This window comes from Polyodon spathula, chromosome 3, assembly GCF_017654505.1.
Source record: "Polyodon spathula isolate WHYD16114869_AA chromosome 3, ASM1765450v1, whole genome shotgun sequence".
Taxonomy (NCBI): Eukaryota; Metazoa; Chordata; class Actinopteri; order Acipenseriformes; family Polyodontidae; genus Polyodon; species Polyodon spathula.
Window position 1 is genome coordinate 285,172 of NC_054536.1, and position 22,329 is coordinate 307,500.

At 43.1% G+C, this 22,329-nt stretch overlaps 2 protein-coding genes across 2 annotated transcripts in view; one reads left to right on the plus strand and one right to left on the minus strand.

Annotated features, from left to right (window-relative positions):
• Window positions 1-2,764: 2,764 nt before the first annotated feature.
• Window positions 2,765-22,082, minus strand: LOC121309748 (vesicle-trafficking protein SEC22c-like). The gene is made up of 7 exons (XM_041242898.1): window positions 22,032-22,082; window positions 15,347-15,558; window positions 14,222-14,385; window positions 13,528-13,707; window positions 8,324-8,442; window positions 7,051-7,116; window positions 2,765-6,146 (listed from the first exon to the last, which is right to left on the minus strand). The coding sequence occupies exons 2-7, from the start codon at window positions 15,526-15,528 to the stop codon at window positions 5,946-5,948; spliced, it is 912 nt and encodes a 303-aa protein (XP_041098832.1). The 5' UTR covers window positions 15,529-15,558; window positions 22,032-22,082; the 3' UTR covers window positions 2,765-5,945.
• Window positions 22,083-22,236: 154 nt separating this feature from the next.
• The window catches only part of LOC121309702 (NK-tumor recognition protein-like), a 38,933-nt gene continuing 38,840 nt past the window's right edge, over window positions 22,237-22,329 (plus strand). Inside the window, exon 1 of the mRNA XM_041242817.1 lies at window positions 22,237-22,292. The gene's annotated coding sequence lies outside the window, so the exon portion shown is untranslated. The remainder of the gene's footprint in view (window positions 22,293-22,329) is intronic.

Consider the following 22,329-nt stretch of genomic DNA (forward strand, 5'->3'; position numbering starts at 1 on the left):
TGTGAAGTGAGTGTTCTGCCACTGCAGCCTCTACTCTGTGATTGTGAAGTGAGTGTTCTAACTGCCACTGCAGCCTCTACTCTGTGATTGTGAAGTGAGTGTTCTAACTGCCACTGCAGCCTCTACTCTGTGATTGTGAAGTGAGTGTTCTGCCACTGCAGCCTCTACTCTGTGATTGTGAAGTGAGTGTTCTGCCACTGCAGCCTCTACTCTGTGATTGTGAAGTGAGTGTTCTAACTGCCACTGCAGCCTCTACTCTGTGATTGTGAAGTGAGTGTTCTAACTGCCACTGCAGCCTCTACTCTGTGATTGTGAAGTGAGTGTTCTGCCACTGCAGCCTCTACTCTGTGATTGTGAAGTGAGTGTTCTAACTGCCACTGCAGCCTCTACTCTGTGATTGTGAAGTGAGTGTTCTAACTGCCACTGCAGCCTCTACTCTGTGATTGTGAAGTGAGTGTTCTAACTGCCACTGCAGCCTCTACTCTGTGATTGTGAAGTGAGTGTTCTGCCACTGCAGCCTCTACTCTGTGATTGTGAAGTGAGTGTTCTAACTGCCACTGCAGCCTCTACTCTGTGATTGTGAAGTGAGTGTTCTGCCACTGCAGCCTCTACTCTGTGATTGTGAAGTGAGTGTTCTAACTGCCACTGCAGCCTCTACTCTGTGAGTGTTCTAACTGCCACTGCAGCCTCTACTCTGTGATTGTGAAGTGTTCTAACTGCTCATCACACATGCTTTCTAATGTACCTGCTGTTTTCTAATGCATATCTGACAGTACAAACCAATTCAATAAACATTAAAAGCCTATCCTGTCCTCCACAGAAAGCGTTTCATTTTTGCTCCTGCTGGTGCAGTAAACCCAAGTGATCTGTTTACTTAACAATCATGACTTTGTCATTAACTTTGGCTTGATATTAGCTTGGACCTGCTGTAAGAATGAGAGATCTGTGACAGGGTTGCGTCATGACCCAAGCTGTTACTGGCAGGAAAGACACCCAGAGACAGGAAGCTGCAGTTTAGGCGCTGGTGCACACGTTTATATAACAAAACAAATACAAAAACAGGAACAAAACACGTCACAAGGCCACAGCATAAGGGTTCACAACTATGTTATGTTGCAGCACAGCCCATGTGATAATCTTTCCTTCCCTGCTTTTAAAGATCGCACTGGCGAATTGCTTAGAACATCCTGCCAATGCTTCTCCTTCAGGCCACATTCACAGACGGATGTGTCATATTTGCTCTATCATTTGATCTCTGTATGCTGCTGTTTTTATTGTGTTGTTTATTCATTGTGACTGCCTCTTTATTGTTTTCCAGGACCCCTTGTAAACGAGGCCTCGTCTCAATGGTTTCATCTCCTGGTTCAGTTTCAGACAGCACACATCACTTTGACGGGTGCTTTTGTATCCTACATGGCACAATGTCCTGACATTTTAAAAACTGTTACTTTTGGCATTCTGAATAACACAGTTTGTTGCAATAAGAGGCGATAATCGGTATAAAATGGCTTTATTTCAAATTACATTTTGAATACAACAGCACAGAATACATGACAGTAGCAAGAGACCGTCATTGTTGACAAGCAGCGTTTCTGGCACTGTTGTAAAGAAGAGAGGCAGCCTCTTCTGACTACACAGCACTCGTTTTGTATACATGTTTCAGACATTTAGTTAAACCAGGCCTCGCCAAATGACTGCAACTTTCAAACACTTGGCCAAATGACGTTATACAATTTGAAATAATTTCGCACAACCCTGACATTGTTTACATTGTTTGGTTAAATGTCTGGCTTGACAGAATGACCAGCATATGCATGAAAAACCTTTTCAGTTTAATATGAATTTGTGCTGAATTTGTCTAAGTTTAATTAGGAAGTTCATTGTCTTGTGTGTCATTTTTTTAGATCAGTGTTTTTGTAAAAGTATGATTGCATGAAATTATAATTTAAACACTTTCAAAACCTCCATTTTTAAAGGTCTGCCATTGTGATCACATCCCACTGTTTCACACTGTCAGTGTTTCTGTATTTACAATCCCTTATCACATATTAAAACAAATCTGAACAATCATCTGTAATTATTAATAATTGTGGTACTTATCTGAATTAGCCTCATATAAAATATTCATAACATCATATCACATAACTGAAACCTACATTATTAAGATAAAGGTCAGATATGAGATAAATCACATTCCCTATTCTGAAGAAGTCTCTCATAGCTTTAATTTGACCAAAACACTAATGCTATGCCATGCTGAATGTTCTTCTTATTGTAAACATCCCCAGTATTTTATGAAAAAGGTACATGAATGTGCAGTGAAATCAGAGACCTTTCACTACAGAAGGGCTGATTTAACCCAGCACAAAATATTTTGCATAATATCTAAACTGTAGTTGAGCACGTACCAGTTAACACTAAAATATCAGTGCATCAAGCTTCAGCAGCTTCAGATGAATGAGAAAGAGGAGAACTTGGAGCTTCAGCAGCTTCAGATGAACGAGAAAGAGGAGAACTTGGAGCTGCAGCAGCTTCAGATGAACGAGAAAGAGGAGAACTTGGAGCTGCAGCAGCTTCAGATGAACGAGAAAGAGGAGAACTTGGAGCTGCAGATGAACGAGAAAGAGGAGAACTTGGAGCTGCAGCAGCTTCAGATGAATGAGAAAGAGGAGAACTTGGAGCTGCAGCAGCTTCAGATGAATGAGAAAGAGGAGAACTTGGAGCTTCAGCAGCTTCAGATGAACGAGAGCAGCTTCAGATGAGCGAGAAAGAGGAGAACTTGGAGCTTCAGCAGCTTCAGATGAACGAGAAAGAGGAGAACTTGGAGCTTCAGATGAGCGAGAAAGAGGAGAACTTGGAGCTTCAGCAGCTTCAGGTGAATGAGAAAAAGGAGAACTTAGAGCTTCAGCAGCTTCAGATGAACGAGAAAGAGGAGAACTTGGAGGAGAGTTGTCTCCAATGAATGGCAATGATCGATTTCATACACTGTCCTTATTATAAAAACACAATATAGATTGTATCACGTTCAGTGTCACGGTGACACGTTGCTATAGTATTGCATCACGTTCACTGTCACGGTGACACATTGCTATAGTATTGCATCACGTTCACTGTCACGGTGACACGTTGCTATAGTATTGCATCACGTTCACTGTCACGGTGACACGTTGCTATAGTATTGCATCACGTTCACTGTAAGGGTGACACGTTGCTATAGTATTGCATCACATTCACTGTCATGGTGACATGTTGCTATAGTATTGCATCACGTTCACTGTCACAGTGACATGTTGCTATAGTATTTGTATTTTAAGGATCTCAACCCATTGTCCTGGCAGTACCACCACATCTTATTCGAGAATCATAAAGGCTCCTTATCATCTTCCCCATCGTTCTTTTTCTTCAATACAATTCACATCACATGGTTGTAAACTCTACTGTAAAGGGGTTCCATTTACACTCAAATCCCAATGACATATTTATATTTTTCCATTATAATAATAAAGTATATACATGTCTAGGTTGGGTTAAAATAATAAAGTATATACATGTCTAGGTTGGGTTAAAATAACTTATTTTTTTCTCTGCAAAAGGTTCAATTGTGGCTCTCCAATTAGAATATTTGAATACATGTCAAAACCCTTTAAGAACAAACAGGCTCAATAAAGCACCTGTCAGTTGTGATGCTGCTGCCCCTTCTTCTTGTATCTCCCCTGATACTGCGGATCAGAGAAGTGTCTGTATCGCTGGAACAGGCGCTGCATACTGACAGTAATACCCAAGGAGATGTTCGTTACATGTGAGGAATTGCAGGAAGCTCTGTTCATAATGCTTGAAAACAATTAAACTTCATTCCTTCAACTTATTTTTTTTTTTTAACTTCCAAAGGTAAAATAAGCTGTTTCATTTAAAACCTGTACCAAAAAAACAAACAAAAAAAACAACATAAAACCAGGAGCCAGAAAAATAATGGAAAAACTCAAATAAAAACATCCATTATCTCTAGCAATGTTTCTTGTGTTGGGTATCAATGCAAGAGGTGCAACTCCGGAGACCAAATGAAAACCAACTCATTTAATGTCAGAAGATGCTGAAAGGTACCTTGAATACAAGACTTGTTATTATTTTTTATATTAAACAAGGTGCTATAAATCTGAGAGAAAGCAAATGTTAGTCATAACATGCAGCCTGCTGTACATGTTGCCTTGTAAACAGAGCCCTCAGTGCAGAGTAAAGTTGCAGTCAAGCACTGGAAACACTTACAGTGTACAAACTAGTACACCTACAAACTACTACCTTCAATAGAACAAGTAAACAAGGGCAGCTTCCGAAATGTCATTTCACTTTGTTCTTCACCATAAGAAAAACCCAATCTTTTCACTAGGTGTGTCCTGCCGTTTCCATGACTACCAGCGGGCCTGCAGGCCTCCGAGGCATGCACTGAAACATCCTGCATCTGGGAGCTGCTGTTCATGGCTTATAAAGGAAAGACTATTCCTGTTAAACAATACAGGTTTTTTTTTTTAAATCATTCTCTAAAGAAATACAGTATGACATACAATATTGTGCCTAATAAACATGTGAGGTGCAGCATGTTGAACTCTGATTGATTATGGGCCAACACAATCCACAAAATGAGCTGCAGGGGCTGTAAATTACAACATGTTCTGAAAATCAGCAGTCAGCACGTTAACATTAACCTGGAAACATGAACACTGCAAACATGTATCATTATCAGATCCATCGGTGCCACATGTGGAAATCAAGAGTGTTTTTTCGAGCTGTTCTACTGAGGCAAGAAGACACTTGCTGTAAAATGACATGTTTCCAATATAGGATGAAGAAATAATAATATTGTCTGTGCATGAACCCTACAGACGTGTGCGCTCACAACAACATTATGAGTTGGGTATGCAGCGGATATGCTCCTGGTACTGTACCTATCAGCTGAAATAAGTGAAGCGCATGCACTCTGTATGGGATGTCTGTATGGGAGTGTGGGGTGGGGGGCTGGTGGTGCTATCACTAGGCACAATACTGTACCATTTTGTTAACCTACAGTAATCGATTATTAATTCTAGACACCAGGCTGATACACTGTAATTATCTTACCTGTGCGGTTGATTTATACAGTAATTAGCTACTTTATAACAACTGAAACACGCTGCCAATACAATACAGTCCAGCACATACTTATCTACTACACTTGAATACTGTAGCACTCCCTGTAATTAGCTTCCATGTGATGTTGTAAGAAGAGCTCAAAGCAGTGGTCCTGATGCAATGCCCGGACACTCCTTCAGACTCAGACAGACCTTCGCCTTCCTTCCTTTCACGCACTGGCTTACACGCACAATCAGAAGGACGGTTTTTGCAGCACACAATATAAAGCATGAGGTTTCAGTCAGTGCTCTGGTAGCAGTTCCACAATCTGACTGTTAGCATTTTAAACCAATGCAGTGCAAATAATGCTGCATAAAAAAGAAGTGCATTTCAGAATGTCATGGAGAGATGATAATACAAACAAAAACACTAAGAAAACATTGAATCAGTCTATACTGGCTGGAATGCAGATTGTTATAAAAGTCTCCGTGTTGGTTGAATTCACCTCTGTAATCCAGCTCGTGAATCAGTATGAATCAGTCTATACTGGATGGAATGCAGATTGTTATAAAAGTCTCCGTGTTGGTTGAATTCACCTCTGTAATCCAGCTCATGAATCAGTATGAATCAGTCTATACTGGATGGAATGCAGATTATTATAAAAGTCTCCGTGTTGGTTGAATTCATCTCTGTAATCCAGCTCATGAATCAGTATGAATCAGTCTATACTGGATGGAATGCAGATTATTATAAAAGTCTCCGTGTTGGTTGAATTCATCTCTGTAATCCAGCTCATGAATCAGTATGAATTGGTTTATAGCCACTGAGATTTCTTTCAGTTCTCACACTCCACAGTCGTCGAGCTTCTCTTGAAGTTTTCTTATGGAAATCTGATATGTAGAAAGAGATGCCACTGCTGTGTGGAAGAGTATTTGCCAAATATTTCTGAGTTCGCATAAATAGATATTGCACAGAAACACAAAGGCCAGTGCCAGGAAGGCCTGCAGCTTCTTTACTGAGGTGAAGAACAAATACAAGTAGCACTGTGAAGAAAACACAAGAAACACAATGAATCACTAGCACTGTCAATCTGACGCTGTGAGATACTGAGAATCAAACACAAGAAACACAATGAATCACTAGCACTGTCAATCTGACACTGTGAGATACTGAGGATCAAACACAAGAAACACAATGAATCACTAGCACTGTCAATCTGACACTGTGAGATACTGAGGATCAAACACAAGAAACACAATGAATCACTAGCACTGTCAATCTGACAATGTGAGATACTGAGGATCAATAGCAAGAAACACAATGAATCACTAGCACTGTCAATCTGACACTGTGAGATACTGAGGATCAAACACAAGAAACACAATGAATCACTAGCACTGTCAATCTGACGCTGTGTTTCTTGTGTTTGATCCTCAGTATCTCACAATGAATCACTAGCACTGTCAATCTGACACTGTGAGATACTGAGGATCAAACACAATTAATCACTAGCACTGTCAATCTGCTATTTCTGACCCACTCTCTCACCATCTTATTAGAAACTTGAATAAAAAAAATGAAGTAAGACTCATTTTAAAAAACAGCCACTAGAGGTCAGGATCAGCCAACAAAGGTTAGGGGTTGGGGGTTGGGGGTTGGGGTTGGGGTTGGGGTTGGGGGTGGGGTTGGAGGGTGTGGTTGGAGGATGGGGTTGGGGATTGAGGTTGGGGTTGGAGGATGCGGTTGGGGTCAGGGTTAGCTAACATCATAGAATTGTAATACAAAGAAATCTGTTACCATTATATGTGGAGCTAATATTTGGTCTTTAATTGTTCTTAAACCTAAAGATCAAGTATAAGAAAAATCACTTGAAGAAACAGTGGCATTTTCCCCTCCCGAAACAAATGTGATAAGAAAATTAAAAAAAAAAAAGTGAGAATTTCTTACCTGCCACAAACCGCAGAAAAAAGCTAAAAGGAATGCGAGTGCATTCCAGACCCCTTCACTGCCATCCTGGAAGAGGTGAAGAAAACAGAACCAAGGGGTTTTAAACAGAGCGGCCAAACACTATCTGTGTTGAGATCAGTGACACATTACAATCAGAGGGCTAAAGTACATGCAAGTGAAGGCTTAATACAGTTCTTTTAAGGATTAAAATTGCAGAGCTGACTTTCTGTATGATAAATACCTCATTAACTTACATTGTATTAATTCCAAGTGCAAGACATTTCAATCAGTATTATATTCTATAAATTAGGTAAATAAAAATACATACATATAGTTTCTTTTTTTTTTTAATATTGCTACTTTATTTTACCCCTCGAGAAAGGTCCCTCAGCACTCACCTGAAGAGTGATTCAATGTGAACCCCTCAGAGGAGTGAGACAGGTCTCTCAACACAAACCTGGAGAGTGTATTCAATGAGGTGAACCCCTCAGAGGAATGAGAGAGGTCCCTCAGCACTCACCTGGAGAGTGTATTCAATGAGGTGAACCCCTCAGAGGAGTGAGACAGGTCCCTCAGCACTCACCTGGAGAGTGTATTCAATGAGGTGAACCCCTCAGAGGAGTGAGACAGGTCCCTCAGCACTCACCTGGAGAGTGTATTCAATGAGATGAACCCCTCAGAGGAATGAGACAGGTCCCTCAGCACTCAACTGGAGAGTGTATTCAATGAGGTGAACCCCTCAGAGAAGTGAGACAGGTCCCTCAGCACTCAACTGGAGAGTGTATTCAATGAGGTGAACCCCTCAGAGGAGTGAGACAGGTCCCTCAGCACTCACCTGGAGAGTGTATTCAATGAGGTGAACCCCTCAGAGTGAGACAGGTCCCTCAGCACTCAACTGGAGAGTGTATTCAATGAGGTGAACCCCTCAGAGGAGTGAGACAGGTCCCTCAGCACTCACCTGGAGAGTGTATTCAATGAGGTGAACCCCTCAGAGGAATGAGACAGGTCCCTCAGCACTCAACTGGAGAGTGTATTCAATGAGGTGAACCCCTCAGAGGAGTGAGACAGGTCCCTCAGCACTCACCTGGAGAGTGTATTCAATGAGGTGAACCCCTCAGAGGAATGAGACAGGTCCCTCAGCACTCACCTGGAGAGTGTATTCAATGAGGTGAACCCCTCAGAGAAGTGAGACAGGTCCCTCAGCACTCAACTGAAGAGTGTATTCAATGAGGTGAACCCCTCAGAGGAGTGAGAGAGGTCCCTCAGCACTCACCTGGAGAGTGTATTCAATGAGGTGAATCCCTCGAATGAGGTTCAGCGATGCACACATGATGTTGAGAAGCAGAGAGAGGATCCCCAGGGCTGTCACCGGCTCCATTCTTTCACTTGCAGCTGCACAGCACCAGGAACATGAAAACAATGCAGTTAGAACATTGCTAGAACTTACAAAAAAAGTAAGGTTTCCAGGCTGGGCAATGCCTTCACTGGAATCAAACTTTCAAAAATACAAACAACAAAACACCAACCTGCTTCCTCAACTCCCTCCTCCCAAATGAGAAGCAGAGGCCTCCTTTTATGTCAGGTGGCTGGGCGCTGATTGATCATTAATTAAACTAATCATCTAATCAACGCCAGCCACCTGAACACAATGAACCCAGGCAGGTAGGGGAATTTAACCCCATCCCTGCCAATTTCTAAAGAGCAGAGCTGTGCTCTGCCACACTCCCTCTATATTAAACAGCATCTCTCCCTCCCTCTATATTAAACACAATCCCTCCCTCTATATAAAACAGAATCCCTCCCTCTATATTAAACACAATCCCTCCCTCTATATTAAACAGCATCCCCCTTCCTCCCTCTATACTAAACAGAATCCCCCTTCCTCCCTCTATATTAAACTTAATCCCTCTCTCTATATTAAACACAATCCCTCCCTCTATATTAAACAGAATCCCCCTTCCTCCCTCTATATTACACTGAATCCCTCCCTCTATATTAAACAGAATCCCTCCCTCTATATTAAACACAATCCCTCCCTCTATATTAAACACAATCCCTCCCTCTATATTAAACAGCATCTCTCCCTCCCTCTATATTAAACACAATCCCTCCCTCTATATTAAACACAATCCCTCCCTCTATATTAAACACAATCCCTCCCTCTATATTAAACAGCAGCTCTCCCTCCCTCTATATTAAACACAATCCCTCCCTCTATATTAAACACAATCCCCCTCCCTCTATATTAAACACAATCCCCCTCCCTCTATATTAAACAGCATCTCTCCCTCCCTCTATATTAAACACAATCCCTCCCTCTATATTAAACAGCATCTCTCCCTCCCTCTATATTAAACACAATCCCCCTCCCTCTATATTAAACACAATCCCTCCCTCTATATTAAACACAATCCCCTCCCTCTATATTAAACAGCATCTCTCCCTCCCTCTATATTAAACACAATCCCTCCCTCTATATTAAACAGCATCCCTCCCTATATTAAACACAATCTCTCCCTCCCTCTATATTAAACAGCAATCTCTCCCTCTATATTAAACACAATCCATCCCTCTATATTAAACAGCATCTCTCCCTCCCTCTATATTAAACACAATCCCTCCCTCTATATTAAACACAATCCCCCTCCCTCCCTCTATATTAAACACAATCCCTCCCTCTATATTAAACACAATCCCTCCCTCTATATTAAACACAATCCCTCCCTCTATATTAAACAGCATCTCTCCCTCCCTCTATATTAAACACAATCCCTCCCTCTATATTAAACACAATCCCTCCCTCTATATTAAACACAATCCCTCCCTCTATATTAAACACAATCCCTCCCTCTATATTAAACACAATCCCTCCCTCTATATTAAACAGCATCTCTCCCTCCCTCTATATTAAACACAATCCCTCCCTCTATATTAAACACAATCCCTCCCTCTATATTAAACAGCATCTCTCCCTCCCTTATATTAAACACAATCCCTCCCTCTATATAAAACAAAATACCTCCCTCCCTCTATATTAAACACAATCCCTCCCTCTATATTAAACAGAATCCCCCTTCCTCCCTCTATATTAAACACAATCCCTCCCTCTATATTAAACACAATCCCCCTTCCTCCCTCTATATAAAACAGAATCCCTCCCTCTATATTAAACACAATCCCCCTCCCTCCCTCTATATTAAACAGAATCCCCCTTCCCTCCCTCTATATTAAACACAATCCCTCCCTCTATATTAAACAGCATCTCTCCCTCCCTCTATATTAAACAGCATCTCTCCCTCCCTCTATATTAAACAGAATCCCCCTTCCTCCCTCTATATTAAACATAATCCCTCCCACTATATTAAACAGCATATAGCAGATATAGCTTGGTTGGATAAGTGTCCACCCCCCTCGTAATAGCAATCCTAAATTAGCTCATGTGTACAGTGGCTTGCGAAAGTATTGACTCCCCTTGGCATTTTTCCTATTTTGTTGCCTTACAACCTGGAATTAAAATTGATTTTTTGGGGGTTTGTATCATTTGATTTACACAATATGCCTACCACTTTGAAGATGCAAAATATTTTTTATTGTGAAACAAACAATAAATAAGACAAAAAAACAAAAAATTTGAGCGTGCATAAGTATTCACCCCCCCCCCCCCCCCCCCCCCCCCCCCCCCCCACCCCCATGCCCCCCCCCCCCCCCCCCCCCCCCCCCCCAAGTCAATACTTTGTAGAGCCACCTTTTGCAGCAATTACAGCTGCAAGTCTCTTGGGGTATGTATCTATAAGCTTGGCACATCTAGCTACTGGGATTTTTGCCCATTCTTCAAGGCAAAACTGCTCCAGCTCCTTCAAGTTGAATGGGTTCCGCTGGTGTACAGCAATCTTTAAGTCATACCACAGATTCTCAATTGGATTGAGGTCTGGGCTTTGACCAGGCCATTCCAAGACAATTAAATGTTTCCCCTTAAACCATTCGAGTGTTGCTTTAGCAGTATGCTTAGGGTCATTGTCCTGCTGGAAGGTGAACCTCCGTCCCAGTCTCAAATATCTGGAAGACTGAAACAGGTTTCCCTCAAGAATTTCCCTGTATTTAGCACCATCCATCATTCCTTCAATTCTGACCAGTTTTCCAGTCCCTGCCGATGAAAAACATCCCCACAGCATGATATTTCCACCACCATGCTTCACTGTGGGGATGGTGTTCTAGGGGTGATGAGAGGTGCTGGGTTAGTGCCAGATATAACATTTTCCTTGATGGCCAGAGTACCTTCTTCCATATGTTTAGGGAGTCTCCCACATGCCTTTTGGCAACACCAAACGTGTTTGCTTATTTTTTTCTTTAAGCAATGGCTTTTTTCTGGCCACTCTTCTGTAAAGCCCAGCTCTGTGGAGTGTACGGCTTAAAGTGGTCCTATGGACAGATACTCCAATCTCCGCTGTGGAGCTTTGCAGCTCCTTCAGGGTTATCTTTGGTCTCTTTGTTGCCTCTCTGATTAATGCCCTCCTTGCCTGGTCCGTGAGTTTTGATGGGCGGCCCTCTCTTGCCAGGTTTGTTGTGGTGCCATATTCTTTCCATTTTTTAATAATGGCTTTAATGCTGCTACGTGGGATGTTCAAAGTTTTGTTTCTTTTTATAACCCAACCCTGATCTGTACTTCACAACTTTGTCCCTGACCTGTTTGGAGAGCTCCTTGGTCTTCATGGTGCCGCTTGCTTGGTGGTGCCCCTTGCTTAGTGGTGTTGCAGACTCATGTGACACTTAGATTGCACACAAGTGGACTTTATTTAACTAATTATGTGACTTCTGAAGATAATTGGTTGCACCAGATCTTATTTAGAGACTTAATAGCAAAGGGGGTGAATACATATGCACGCACCACTTTTCCGTTATTTATTTTTTAGAATTTTTTTAAACAAGTTATTTTTTTCATTTCACTTCACCAATTTGGACTATTTTGTGTATCTCCATTACATGAAATCCAAATAAAAATCAATTTTAATTCCAGGTTGTAAGGCAACAAAACAGGAAAAATGCCAAGGGGGGGTCAATACTTTCGCAAGCCACTGTAACCAATCACCTTCGAAATCACACACCAAGTTAAGTGGCCTACACCTGTGTTAAATTGTAGTGATTCACATGATTTCAGGAAAAATTCAGCAGTTCCTGTAGGTTCCCTCTGCTGGGTAGTGCATTTCAAAGCAAAGATGCAAAAGAACTCTGGGACAAAGTTGCTGAAAGGCACAGATCAGGGGATGGGTATGAAAAAAATATCAAGCACAACCAAGACGATTATTAAAAAGTGGAAGGTGTATGGCAACACGAAGACCCTGCCTAGATCAGGCCGTCCATCCAAACTGGATGACCGAGCAAGAAGGAGACTGATCAGAGAGGCTACCAAGAGGCCAATGGCAACTTTGTAGAAGCTACAGGTTTTTATGGCCAAGACTGGTCAAAGTGTGCATGTGACAAGAATATCCCAAGCACTCCACAAATCTGGTCTGTATGGTAGGGTGGCAAGAAGGAAGTCATTACTCAAGAAAGCCCACCTTGAATCCTGTTTGAAGTATGCAAAAAATAATTCAGGAGATTCTGCAGCCATGTGGCAAAAAATTGAACTTTCTGGCCTAAATGCTAAGTGTTATGTTTGGCGCAAACACATCACAGCGCATCACCCAAAGAACACCATCCCTACTGTGAAGCACGGTGGTGGCACCATCATGCTATGGGGATGTTTCTCATTGGCAGGGACTGGGGCACTTGAATGGAGAAAAGTACAGAGAAGTCCTTGAGGAAAACCTGCTGCCCTCTGCAAGAAAGTTGAAACTGGGATGGAAGTTCACTTTTCAGCATGACAACGACCCAAAGCACACAGCCAAAGCTACACTGGAGTGGCTAAGGAACAAAAAGGTAAATGTCTTTGAGTGGCCCAGTCAGAGACCCGACCTAAATCCAAAATCAAAAATTTGTGGCATGACTTGAAGATTGCTGTCCATCAACGCTCCCCAAGGAACTTGACAGAGCTTGAACAGTTTTGTAAAGAAGAATGGTCAAATATTGCCAAATCTAGGTGTGCAAAGTTGGTAGAGACCTTTCCTAACTGACTCACAGCTGTAATTGCTGCCAAAAGTGCTTCCACCAAGTATTAACTCAGGGGGGTGGAGACTTATCCAATTATGATCTTTCAGTTTTGTATTTTTAATATAAAAAATTTTCCCCTTAACAGTGTGGAGTATGGTGTGTAGATAAGTGGAAAAAAATACTAATTTAAATGCATGAAACTCTGAGGCACTGACACACAAAATGTGAAAAAAGTTCAAGGGGGTGTAGACTTTCTATAGGCAATGTGTCCATATATATATATATATATATATATATTATATATCTATATATATATATATATATATATATATAAATGTGTGTATATATATTACACACACGCACACTTTACTGTACAAGCTGTTGACATACCAGTCCCTGAGACAGGCTGTGCATGCCCATTAGCTGTCCCATTGTGCATCACCATGTCCTCCGCTGTCAGGATCTTGGAAGGTCTCACCCTGAGCTCCTCCTCAACTGCTGCCAGGTTCATTCTCAGTGAGGGGAAGCGGCTGTAGCTGTAATGATGTTTAATCTTCTGAATAACACTGTCTGGGTTTTAAAAATGAGAAACAGTTTTAGTGCGAGCGTGAAATTCTGTCCAGGCTGCCATTTAAAGTAAGAAAGGCACATACTACATTTCATTCTGTAAAGAACTTGTCTTACAGTTTGCAATGAATGCACGCCTGTTCAGTTCATGAAGCGAGCAGAGAGAACAGCACTGGGTTCCCATCCTATTAGAATATGACATTCATTCAATGCACACACAGTATTGTGTTTGTTCTGTCAGTGACACACCCTTCAGAACAATGCATTGAAACCACAGCACAGAAACACCCCTGCACTGGACGGCACTTGTCTTTCTTTACAGCCATGACGAGACAATGCATGTACGGCACTTCTATTTCTTTACAGCCATGACGAGAGCATGCATGTCACAGCCACGCTTGCTGTTTTGTAAATCAGCAGGTTCTTCCTCCATTCAGGTACTATAGCACACATACTGACTGGAGTTGTTGATAAAACACAGCTGCTCATATGTTAAAGTTTGTCTTATTCTACTAACCAAACTCCAGAAATGGATAGGGTCTGGAGACCAAGCCAATGCTGGTGTTGTCATACGAAGCTCTGAACTCCCATCTGAGATCCTCCAAGAAGCAAAAAGCCATGGCAGCTGTGAAGCTACTAGAGCAGATTGTCATGTAGGAAACACCCTCTGAGGAGATGAAGCTGAAAAACACACAAAGCACAACAAATTCCACTGATTTAGGTTACTGTAGTAATAACAAAAAACACTTTATTTGCTTGCTTGTTGCCAATATGATAGTCTAAACAATTTGTCTTCCCTAGATATATTACTGTTTGTCAACATTTCCAATGCAAATGCCATTCCTGACCTGAGCAGCCCCTGCCCTTGAGTTCAGGGCTTAAAGCAGAAGCTGCCCACTGAGCTGGATTGTGGAGTGGCCTGATGACTGTGGCACCATTCACAAACAAAAGCGTTATTTGATTTTCATTACATGACAGGAGCTGTTTTCTACTTCATGCTAATATTGGACTCAGCTTTCGCCAAGATACAATGATAGCAGCGGTGGGGACCAACCAAGACGTAGCTTCATCGTAATATATGAGCCTTCAGCGCCTTTCCTCCAGGTACTGGAGATTTCCTACTGGCCCGATGTTGAGGGCTGAAGTGTAATGCTGGCTCCAGGGATCAATCTATTTGCAGCCTCCATAGTGCCTCAGCATGGCAGCGGTCTGGAATAGGCTGGGTGGGGCACTTCACAGGGGAGCATCTCCCGTCTTCAGTGTTTCATTGACATGCCCTCGACCCCTCAGGAAGGGTTGTCAGTGATGCTGGAGTGCCAGGACCACTCCCCTCCACCTCCTGTCTTCAGTGTTTTATCTACTAGCCCTCGACCCCTCAGGAAGGGTTGACAGTGATGCTGGAGTGCCAGCACCACTCCCCTCCACCTCCCGTCTTCAGCGTTTTATCTACTAGCCCTCGACCCCTCAGGAAGGGTTGTCAGTGATGCTGGAGTGCCAACCCAACCTGCTGATGCCCTCCATCACCAACCCAACCCACCCCAGTCATCCATTCCTTTTAAAACCTGTTCAAAGACTAATAATAATAATAATAATAATAATAATAATAATAATAATAATAATAACAGAATTGCAAATAACATACTATATGTTAAGATCCTTCCCTTTCACCGTGCCTCTTTCTGGAAGCAACGATAAAGCTTTAGATACAGTCTTCAGCTGCTGCTTGCGCTCTTGTAACTCCCTGTTGTGTTCAAAATCTCTGGAGGCTGAGAGTGGGAGCCCATCCCTCACCCGCACCACAAAGGCAAACAGGATCAGTGACATGGTCCACTGGGGCCGTCATGAAGACACAACCTGCAGATTCAAAACAGGATCAGTGACATGGTCCACTGGGGCCGTCATGAAGACACATCCTGCAGATTCAAAACAGGATCAGTGACATGGTCCACTGAGGACATCATGAAGACACAACCTGCAGATTCAAAACGGGATCAGTGACATGGTCCACTAGGGCCGTCATGAAGACACATCCTGCAGATTCAAAACAGGATCAGTGACATGGTCCACTGGGGCCGACATGAAGACACATCCTGCAGATTCAAAACAGGATCAGTGACATGGTCCACTGGGGCCGTCATGAAGACACAACCTGCAGATTCAAAACAGGATCAGTGACATGGTCCACTGGGGACATCATGAAGACACAACCTGCAGATTCAAAACAGGATCAGTGACATGGTCCACTGGGGCCGTCATGAAGACACATCCTGCAGATTCAAAACAGGATCAGTGACATGGTCCACTGGGGCCGTCATGAAGACACATCCTGCAGATTCAAAACAGGATCAGTGGCATGGTCCACTGGGGCCGTCATGAAGACACATCCTGCAGATTCAAAACAGGATCAGTGACATGGTCCACTGAGGCCATCATGAAGACACATCCTGCAGATTCAAAACGGGATCAGTGACATGGTCCACTGGGGCCGTCATGAAGACACATCCTGCAGATTCAAAACAGGACACTCATAAGAACATCTTGCAAACAAGAGGAGGCCAATTGTTAATGATCCCAGAATCTCATCAAGCAGCCAAGCAGCTTTTTGAAGGATCCCAGGGTGTCGGCTTCAACAACATTACTGGGGAGTTGATTCCAGACCCTCACGATTCTCTGTGTAAAAAAGTGCCTCCTATTTTCTGTTCTGAATGCCCCATTGTCTAATCTCCATTTGTAACCCCTGGTCCTTCTTTTTTCAGGTCGAAAAAGACACTGTCAACACCTTTTACAATTTTGACTGCTTGGATCAGATCGCTGCGTAGTCTTCTTTGTTCAAGAGTGAATAGATTCGATTCTTTTAGCCTGTCTGCATATGACATGCCTTTTAAACCCGGAATAATTCTGGTCGCTCTTCTTTGCACTCTTTCTAGAAGAGCAATATCCTTTTTGTAGTGAGGTGTCCAGAAATGAACACAGTATTCTAGGTGAGGTCTTACTAATGCATTGTAAAGTTTTAACATTACTTCCCTTGATTTAAATTCAACACTTTTCACAATACATCCGAGCATTTTGTTCACCTTTTTTATAGCACATTGTCTAGATGAAGACATTTCTGAGTCAACATAAACTCCTAGGTCTTTTTCATAGAGTCCTTCTTCAATTTCAGTATCTTCCATATGACATTTATAATGTACATTTGTATTGCCTGCATGCAGTACCTTACACTTTTCTCTATTAAATGTCATTTGCCATGTGTCTGCCCAGTTCTGAATCTTGTCTACATCATTTTGAATGACTTTTGCTGCTGCAACAGTGTTTGCCACTACTTCTATTTTTGTGTCGTCTGCAAATGTAACAAGTTTGCTTACTATACCAGAATCTAAGTGATTAATATAGATTATGAAGAGCAGCGGTCCTAATGCTGATCCCTGTGGTACTCCACTGGTTACCTCGCTCCACTTTGTGCTGCAGCCTCTGCTTTTTCATCTGCAGTACAGACTACATTCCCTTCAACTGTCCTGACTATTTGAATTTATTGAAATATAGAAAAAACAGTCGTGAACTCTATGGAGTTTGAGAAGTTGCCCTGCCAAAAAAGAGAGTTGAAATTAACCCCCTTAGTGTGTGTGGGGATGTCACCAGCGATCCAATGTGTGTGTGTGTGTGGGGGGAGGGGGGGTATGGCACACGTGACGGATAGGTTACCTATCCACCCCCCCCGTGGGGGGGTTGAGGGATACCACACACTATCATAGGTGTACCCCAACGGATAGGTTACACACACACCCCCCCCCCCCCCCATACGGTGATCGGATGGTTACACACACACACACACCCCCCCCCCCATACGGGTGGGCGAGTATAGGTTGCACACACACACACACCACCCCCCCATATGGTGACGGATAGGTTACACTTGTGTGTGTGTGTGGGGGGGGGGGGTATGCCACTGCCTATCGTGTGTCGTGTGTGGGTGTACACACCACACACACCCCACCCCCCATACGGGGGGGAAGGGGGGGTATGACAACTGCCTATCCCAATGTGTGTGTGTATGGGGGGGGGGGGTATGCCACTGCCTATCCAATGTGGGTGTGTGTGTGTGGGGGGGGGGGGGGGGGTATGCCACTGCCTATCCAATGTGTGTGTGTGTGTGTGTGTGTGGGGGGGGGGGGGGGGGGGGGGGGGGGGGGGGGGGGGGTGTGTTGGGGTGTGGGTGTGGTGTGTGGGGGGGGGGGGGGGGTGTAAACACAACCCCCCCCACCCCCCTACGGTCTCGAACTAGGTAACCTACATACACCACCAACCCACCCAACCCATGGGTGTGTGTGGTGTGGTGGGGGTGTGTGTGGGTGGGTGGGGGGGGGGGGGGGGGGGGGGGGGGGGGGGGGGGGGGGGGGTTGGGGGGGGGGGGGGGGGGGGGGGGGGGGGGGGGGGGGGGGGGGGGGGGGGGGGGGGTGGGGGGGGGGGGGGGTGGGGGTGGTGTGGGGGGGGGGGGGGGGGGGGTATGCCACTGCCTATCCAATGTGTGTGTGTGTGTGGGGGGGGGGGGGGGGGGGGGGGTTCCACGGCCTATCCGTTACACACACCACTGCCCCGGATCCCACCCGCCATGTGGGTGGTGGATGTAGGTTGCACTGCCGATATACATAGGAATGTGTGTGTGTGTGGGGGGGGGGGGGGGGTATCCAATGTGTTTTAAAAGCCCTGGTGGCCTTGTATTAGGAAATTGTGGAAACTGTGTGTGATAAGAGGGGAACTGGAACGGGGGGGGTGGGGGGGCGAGACGTTTCATCTTGTATTGCATCTATACTTTACAACACGATGTGTGTGTGTATCGTGGGGGGGGGTATGCCAGTGGGGGGGGGGACAAAAAGGTGAAATAAATGTGTGTGTAATAAAAAGTGTGTGTGTGTGTGTGTGTGTGTGTGTGTGTGTGTGTGTATGTGCGTGTATGTGCGCGAGCATTGCACTGGATCTGTGGGTCATTGATGGGTATGTCACTGCCTATCCAATGTGTTTTAAAAGCCCGGTAGGTGGCGAGCTTGTATTAGGAAATTGTTGGAAACTGAAATCCACACCAGCCGCCGCAGTAACTGCATGATAAGAGGGGAACTGGAACGCCCTTTGTTTAGAATGTGCACTGTAGCTTCGGGGCGAGACGTTTCATCTTGTATTGATGCATCTCGATACTTTACAACACGATACGACATGTATCGTCTATCGTGATAAAAGCTTGAAATGAGTAGCTTACAATGGACAAAAAGGTGAAATAAATAACAACAATAATAAAAAGTTAAACAAAATTTAGAGAAAAAAATTTTTAGATAAAAGCATTGCTAGAGGTCATTCCTCTATGAGTTATTATTCATTGAAGTGGTACTGTATCATTACAATGCATTGCACTGGATCTGTACAGGGTCATTCCTCTATGAGTTATTATTCATTGAAGTGGTACTGTATCATTACAACGCATTGCACTGGATCTGTACAGGGTCATTCCTCTATGAGTTATTATTCATTGAAGTGGTGCTGTATCATTACAATGCATTGCACTGGATCTGTACAGGGTCATTCCTCTATGAGTTATTATTCATTGAAGTGGTACTGTATCATTACAATGCATTGCACTGGATCTGTACAGGGTCATTCCTCTATGAGTTATTATTCATTGAAGTGGTACTGTATCATTACAATGCATTGCACTGGATCTGTACAGGGTCATTCCTCTATGAGTTATTATTCATTGAAGTGGTACTGTATCATTACAATGCATTGCACTGGATCTGTACAGGGTCATTCCTCTATGAGTTATTATTCATTGAAGTGGTATTGTATCATTACAATGCATTGCACTGGATCTGTACAGGGTCATTCCTCTATGAGTTATTATTCATTGAAGTGGTACTGTATCATTACAACGCATTGCACTGGATCTGTACAGGGTCATTCCTCTATGAGTTATTATTCATTGAAGTGGTACTGTATCATTACAATGCATTGCACTGGATCTGTACAGGGTCATTCCTCTATGAGTTATTATTCATTGAAGTGGTACTGTATCATTACAATGCATTGCACTGGATCTGTACAGGGTCATTCCTCTATGAGTTATTATTCATTGAAGTGGTACTGTATCATTACAATGCATTGCACTGGATCTGTACAGGGTCATTCCTCTATGAGTTATTATTCATTGAAGTGGTACTGTATCATTACAATGCATTGCACTGGATCTGTACAGGGTCATTCCTCTATGAGTTATTATTCATTGAAGTGGTACTGTATCATTACATTGCATTGAACTGGATATGTAGAGGGTCACTCCTCTATGAGTTATTAGTCATTGAAGTGGTACTGTATCATTACAATGCATTGCACTGGATCTGTACAGGGTCATTCCTCTATGAGTTATTATTCATTGAAGTGGTACTGTATCATTACAATGCATTGCACTGGATCTGTACAGGGTCATTCCTCTATGAGTTATTATTCATTGAAGTGGTACTGTATCATTACAATGCATTGCACTGGATCTGTACAGGGTCATTCCTCTATGAGTTATTATTCATTGAAGTGGTACTGTATCATTACAATGCATTGCACTGGATCTGTACAGGGTCATTCCTCTATGAGTTATTATTCATTGAAGTGGTACTGTATCATTACAATGCATTGCACTGGATCTGTACAGGGTCATTCCTCTGAGTTATTATTCATTGAAGTGGTATTGTATCATTACAATGCATTGCACTGGATCTGTACAGGGTCATTCCTCTATGAGTTATTATTCATTGAAGTGGTACTGTATCATTACAATGCATTGCACTGGATCTGTACAGGGTCATTCCTCTATGAGTTATTATTCATTGAAGTGGTACTGTATCATTACAATGCATTGCACTGGATCTGTACAGGGTCATTCCTCTATGAGTTATTATTCATTGAAGTGGTACTGTATCATTACAACGCATTGCACTGGATCTGTACAGGGTCATTCCTCTATGAGTTATTATTCATTGAAGTGGTACTGTATCATTACAATGCATTGCACTGGATCTGTAGAGGGTCATTCCTCTATGAGTTATTATTCTGTAGAAATGTGCTCCTGTTCTTCATGACTGCATGAAGACTGATCACTGTTGAGACTGGTGCTGTTCATTGGAAAGCACTGGTAATGTGTTGTCTCTTGCCCTCTATCAAGAACTATATGCAATGTTAATATATGCACTGTAACTGATGCTAGCTCCACTGAAAGATGCAGCTTTGTGTACAGGACCCATTAAGTGCCACTCTCCTCATTTCAGGACAGGATACTTTGCTATTTTTGGAGCATTTTTCACTGGCATTTTTATTTTACTTTTCACTTTAACTGCATTGTTATGATAACTTGAGTATAAAGTTAATGAACCAAATTACATAAATACAGCTTGTGTTCTGAACTCAATGGGTTAATTAGTCACGTGAGGTTTAAAAACTTGCTCCTGTACATGCGCGTTTCAATTTTCTGTCCAGCTCATGTACTTCCTGTATATATACTCGTTGTCTCTATTCAAATTATTAGCAGTGATTCGTTTCCTAATTTTCAGTAGGGGCTTTCAACGAAATGTTCACACAATCCGATTTGCAGAAGCGACACACGCAACAGAGTAGCGGCGCCTCCCTTCTGCCTGGTGTGCTGTACGCCCACTTCCCCTGTAATGCGCACCTGCAGCTGCTGCACGGAATTAGCGTGCAACACCTCCTCGTGGAAGGCACTGTTCTTTGGGTTTTGACACCACACTGCAGGTGTTTACATCACGAGTTATTGCCGCAGCTTACGATAAAGGATGTGGAATGTTTCCTTCGTTAGCAATCGTTTATTATTATCGTCGACGCAGGATTTTAAAACAACGAGTAGACTTGCCTACTGGCTGTAGATAAATGACCTAACTTGCAATGTAATGTATGCTACTGCATTAGTGCAACGTTAGCAAGCAGTTGAATTTTAAATTGTAAAACACATTTAATCGTGTCCATTCAAATCGCCATAGATAATATCGAAAATGACACCACTTAAATAACTTGCACTAGTACTGTAAACAAATATGAACTAGTCGTACCAGAGATAAAGTAATGTCCCATACAGATAACGCGTGTCAGAGTGCAGAGTACTCGCAACCCTGGACTGCTTGTGTTCGCATCTCCTTACATAACTAAACAGCGCCACTTATGACAGACGGCACTGGGTTTCTAACCTGAGCTGTACAAACTGCATTGCACTGCAGTGTTTCTGTATGCAGACCACCACGAACGTTTCTTCAGACAGCAGAGATGAATCATGTTCTTACCTCGTTAGTCTTCGGTTCATAGTACTGTACTGTATAACTGGTCATTAATTGTAAGAGCTGCGGGAAGGCGGTTTCCGTATTGAAAACACATAGTGTTTCTGGATTGTTTTACAATTACTACCAATGTTACTGAAATAATAACAGTAACTAGTGATATTGAGCGCTCATCTCTGTTTTGACAGCTCGGCTGCTGGGTCCTGACAGTCAGTGAAGATAGGAATCCTGGGAAACAGACGGACTCGGAGCCACCTCCTTCCGCAAGTAAGTCTTAAAAGGACAGTAAACCATTAAATACAGG

Coding starts and splice junctions, on each gene's coding strand:
- LOC121309748 (XM_041242898.1), bottom strand. CDS start 15,528: ATGTCACTGATCCTGTTTGCCTTTGTGGTGCGGGTGAGGGATGGGCTC. Junction 14,386..15,346: donor GGGAAGGATCTTAACATATA/GTATGTTATTTG, acceptor TGTGTTTTTCAG/CTTCATCTCCTCAGAGGGTG. Junction 13,708..14,221: donor CTATCCATTTCTGGAGTTTG/GTTAGTAGAATA, acceptor TTTAAAACCCAG/ACAGTGTTATTCAGAAGATT.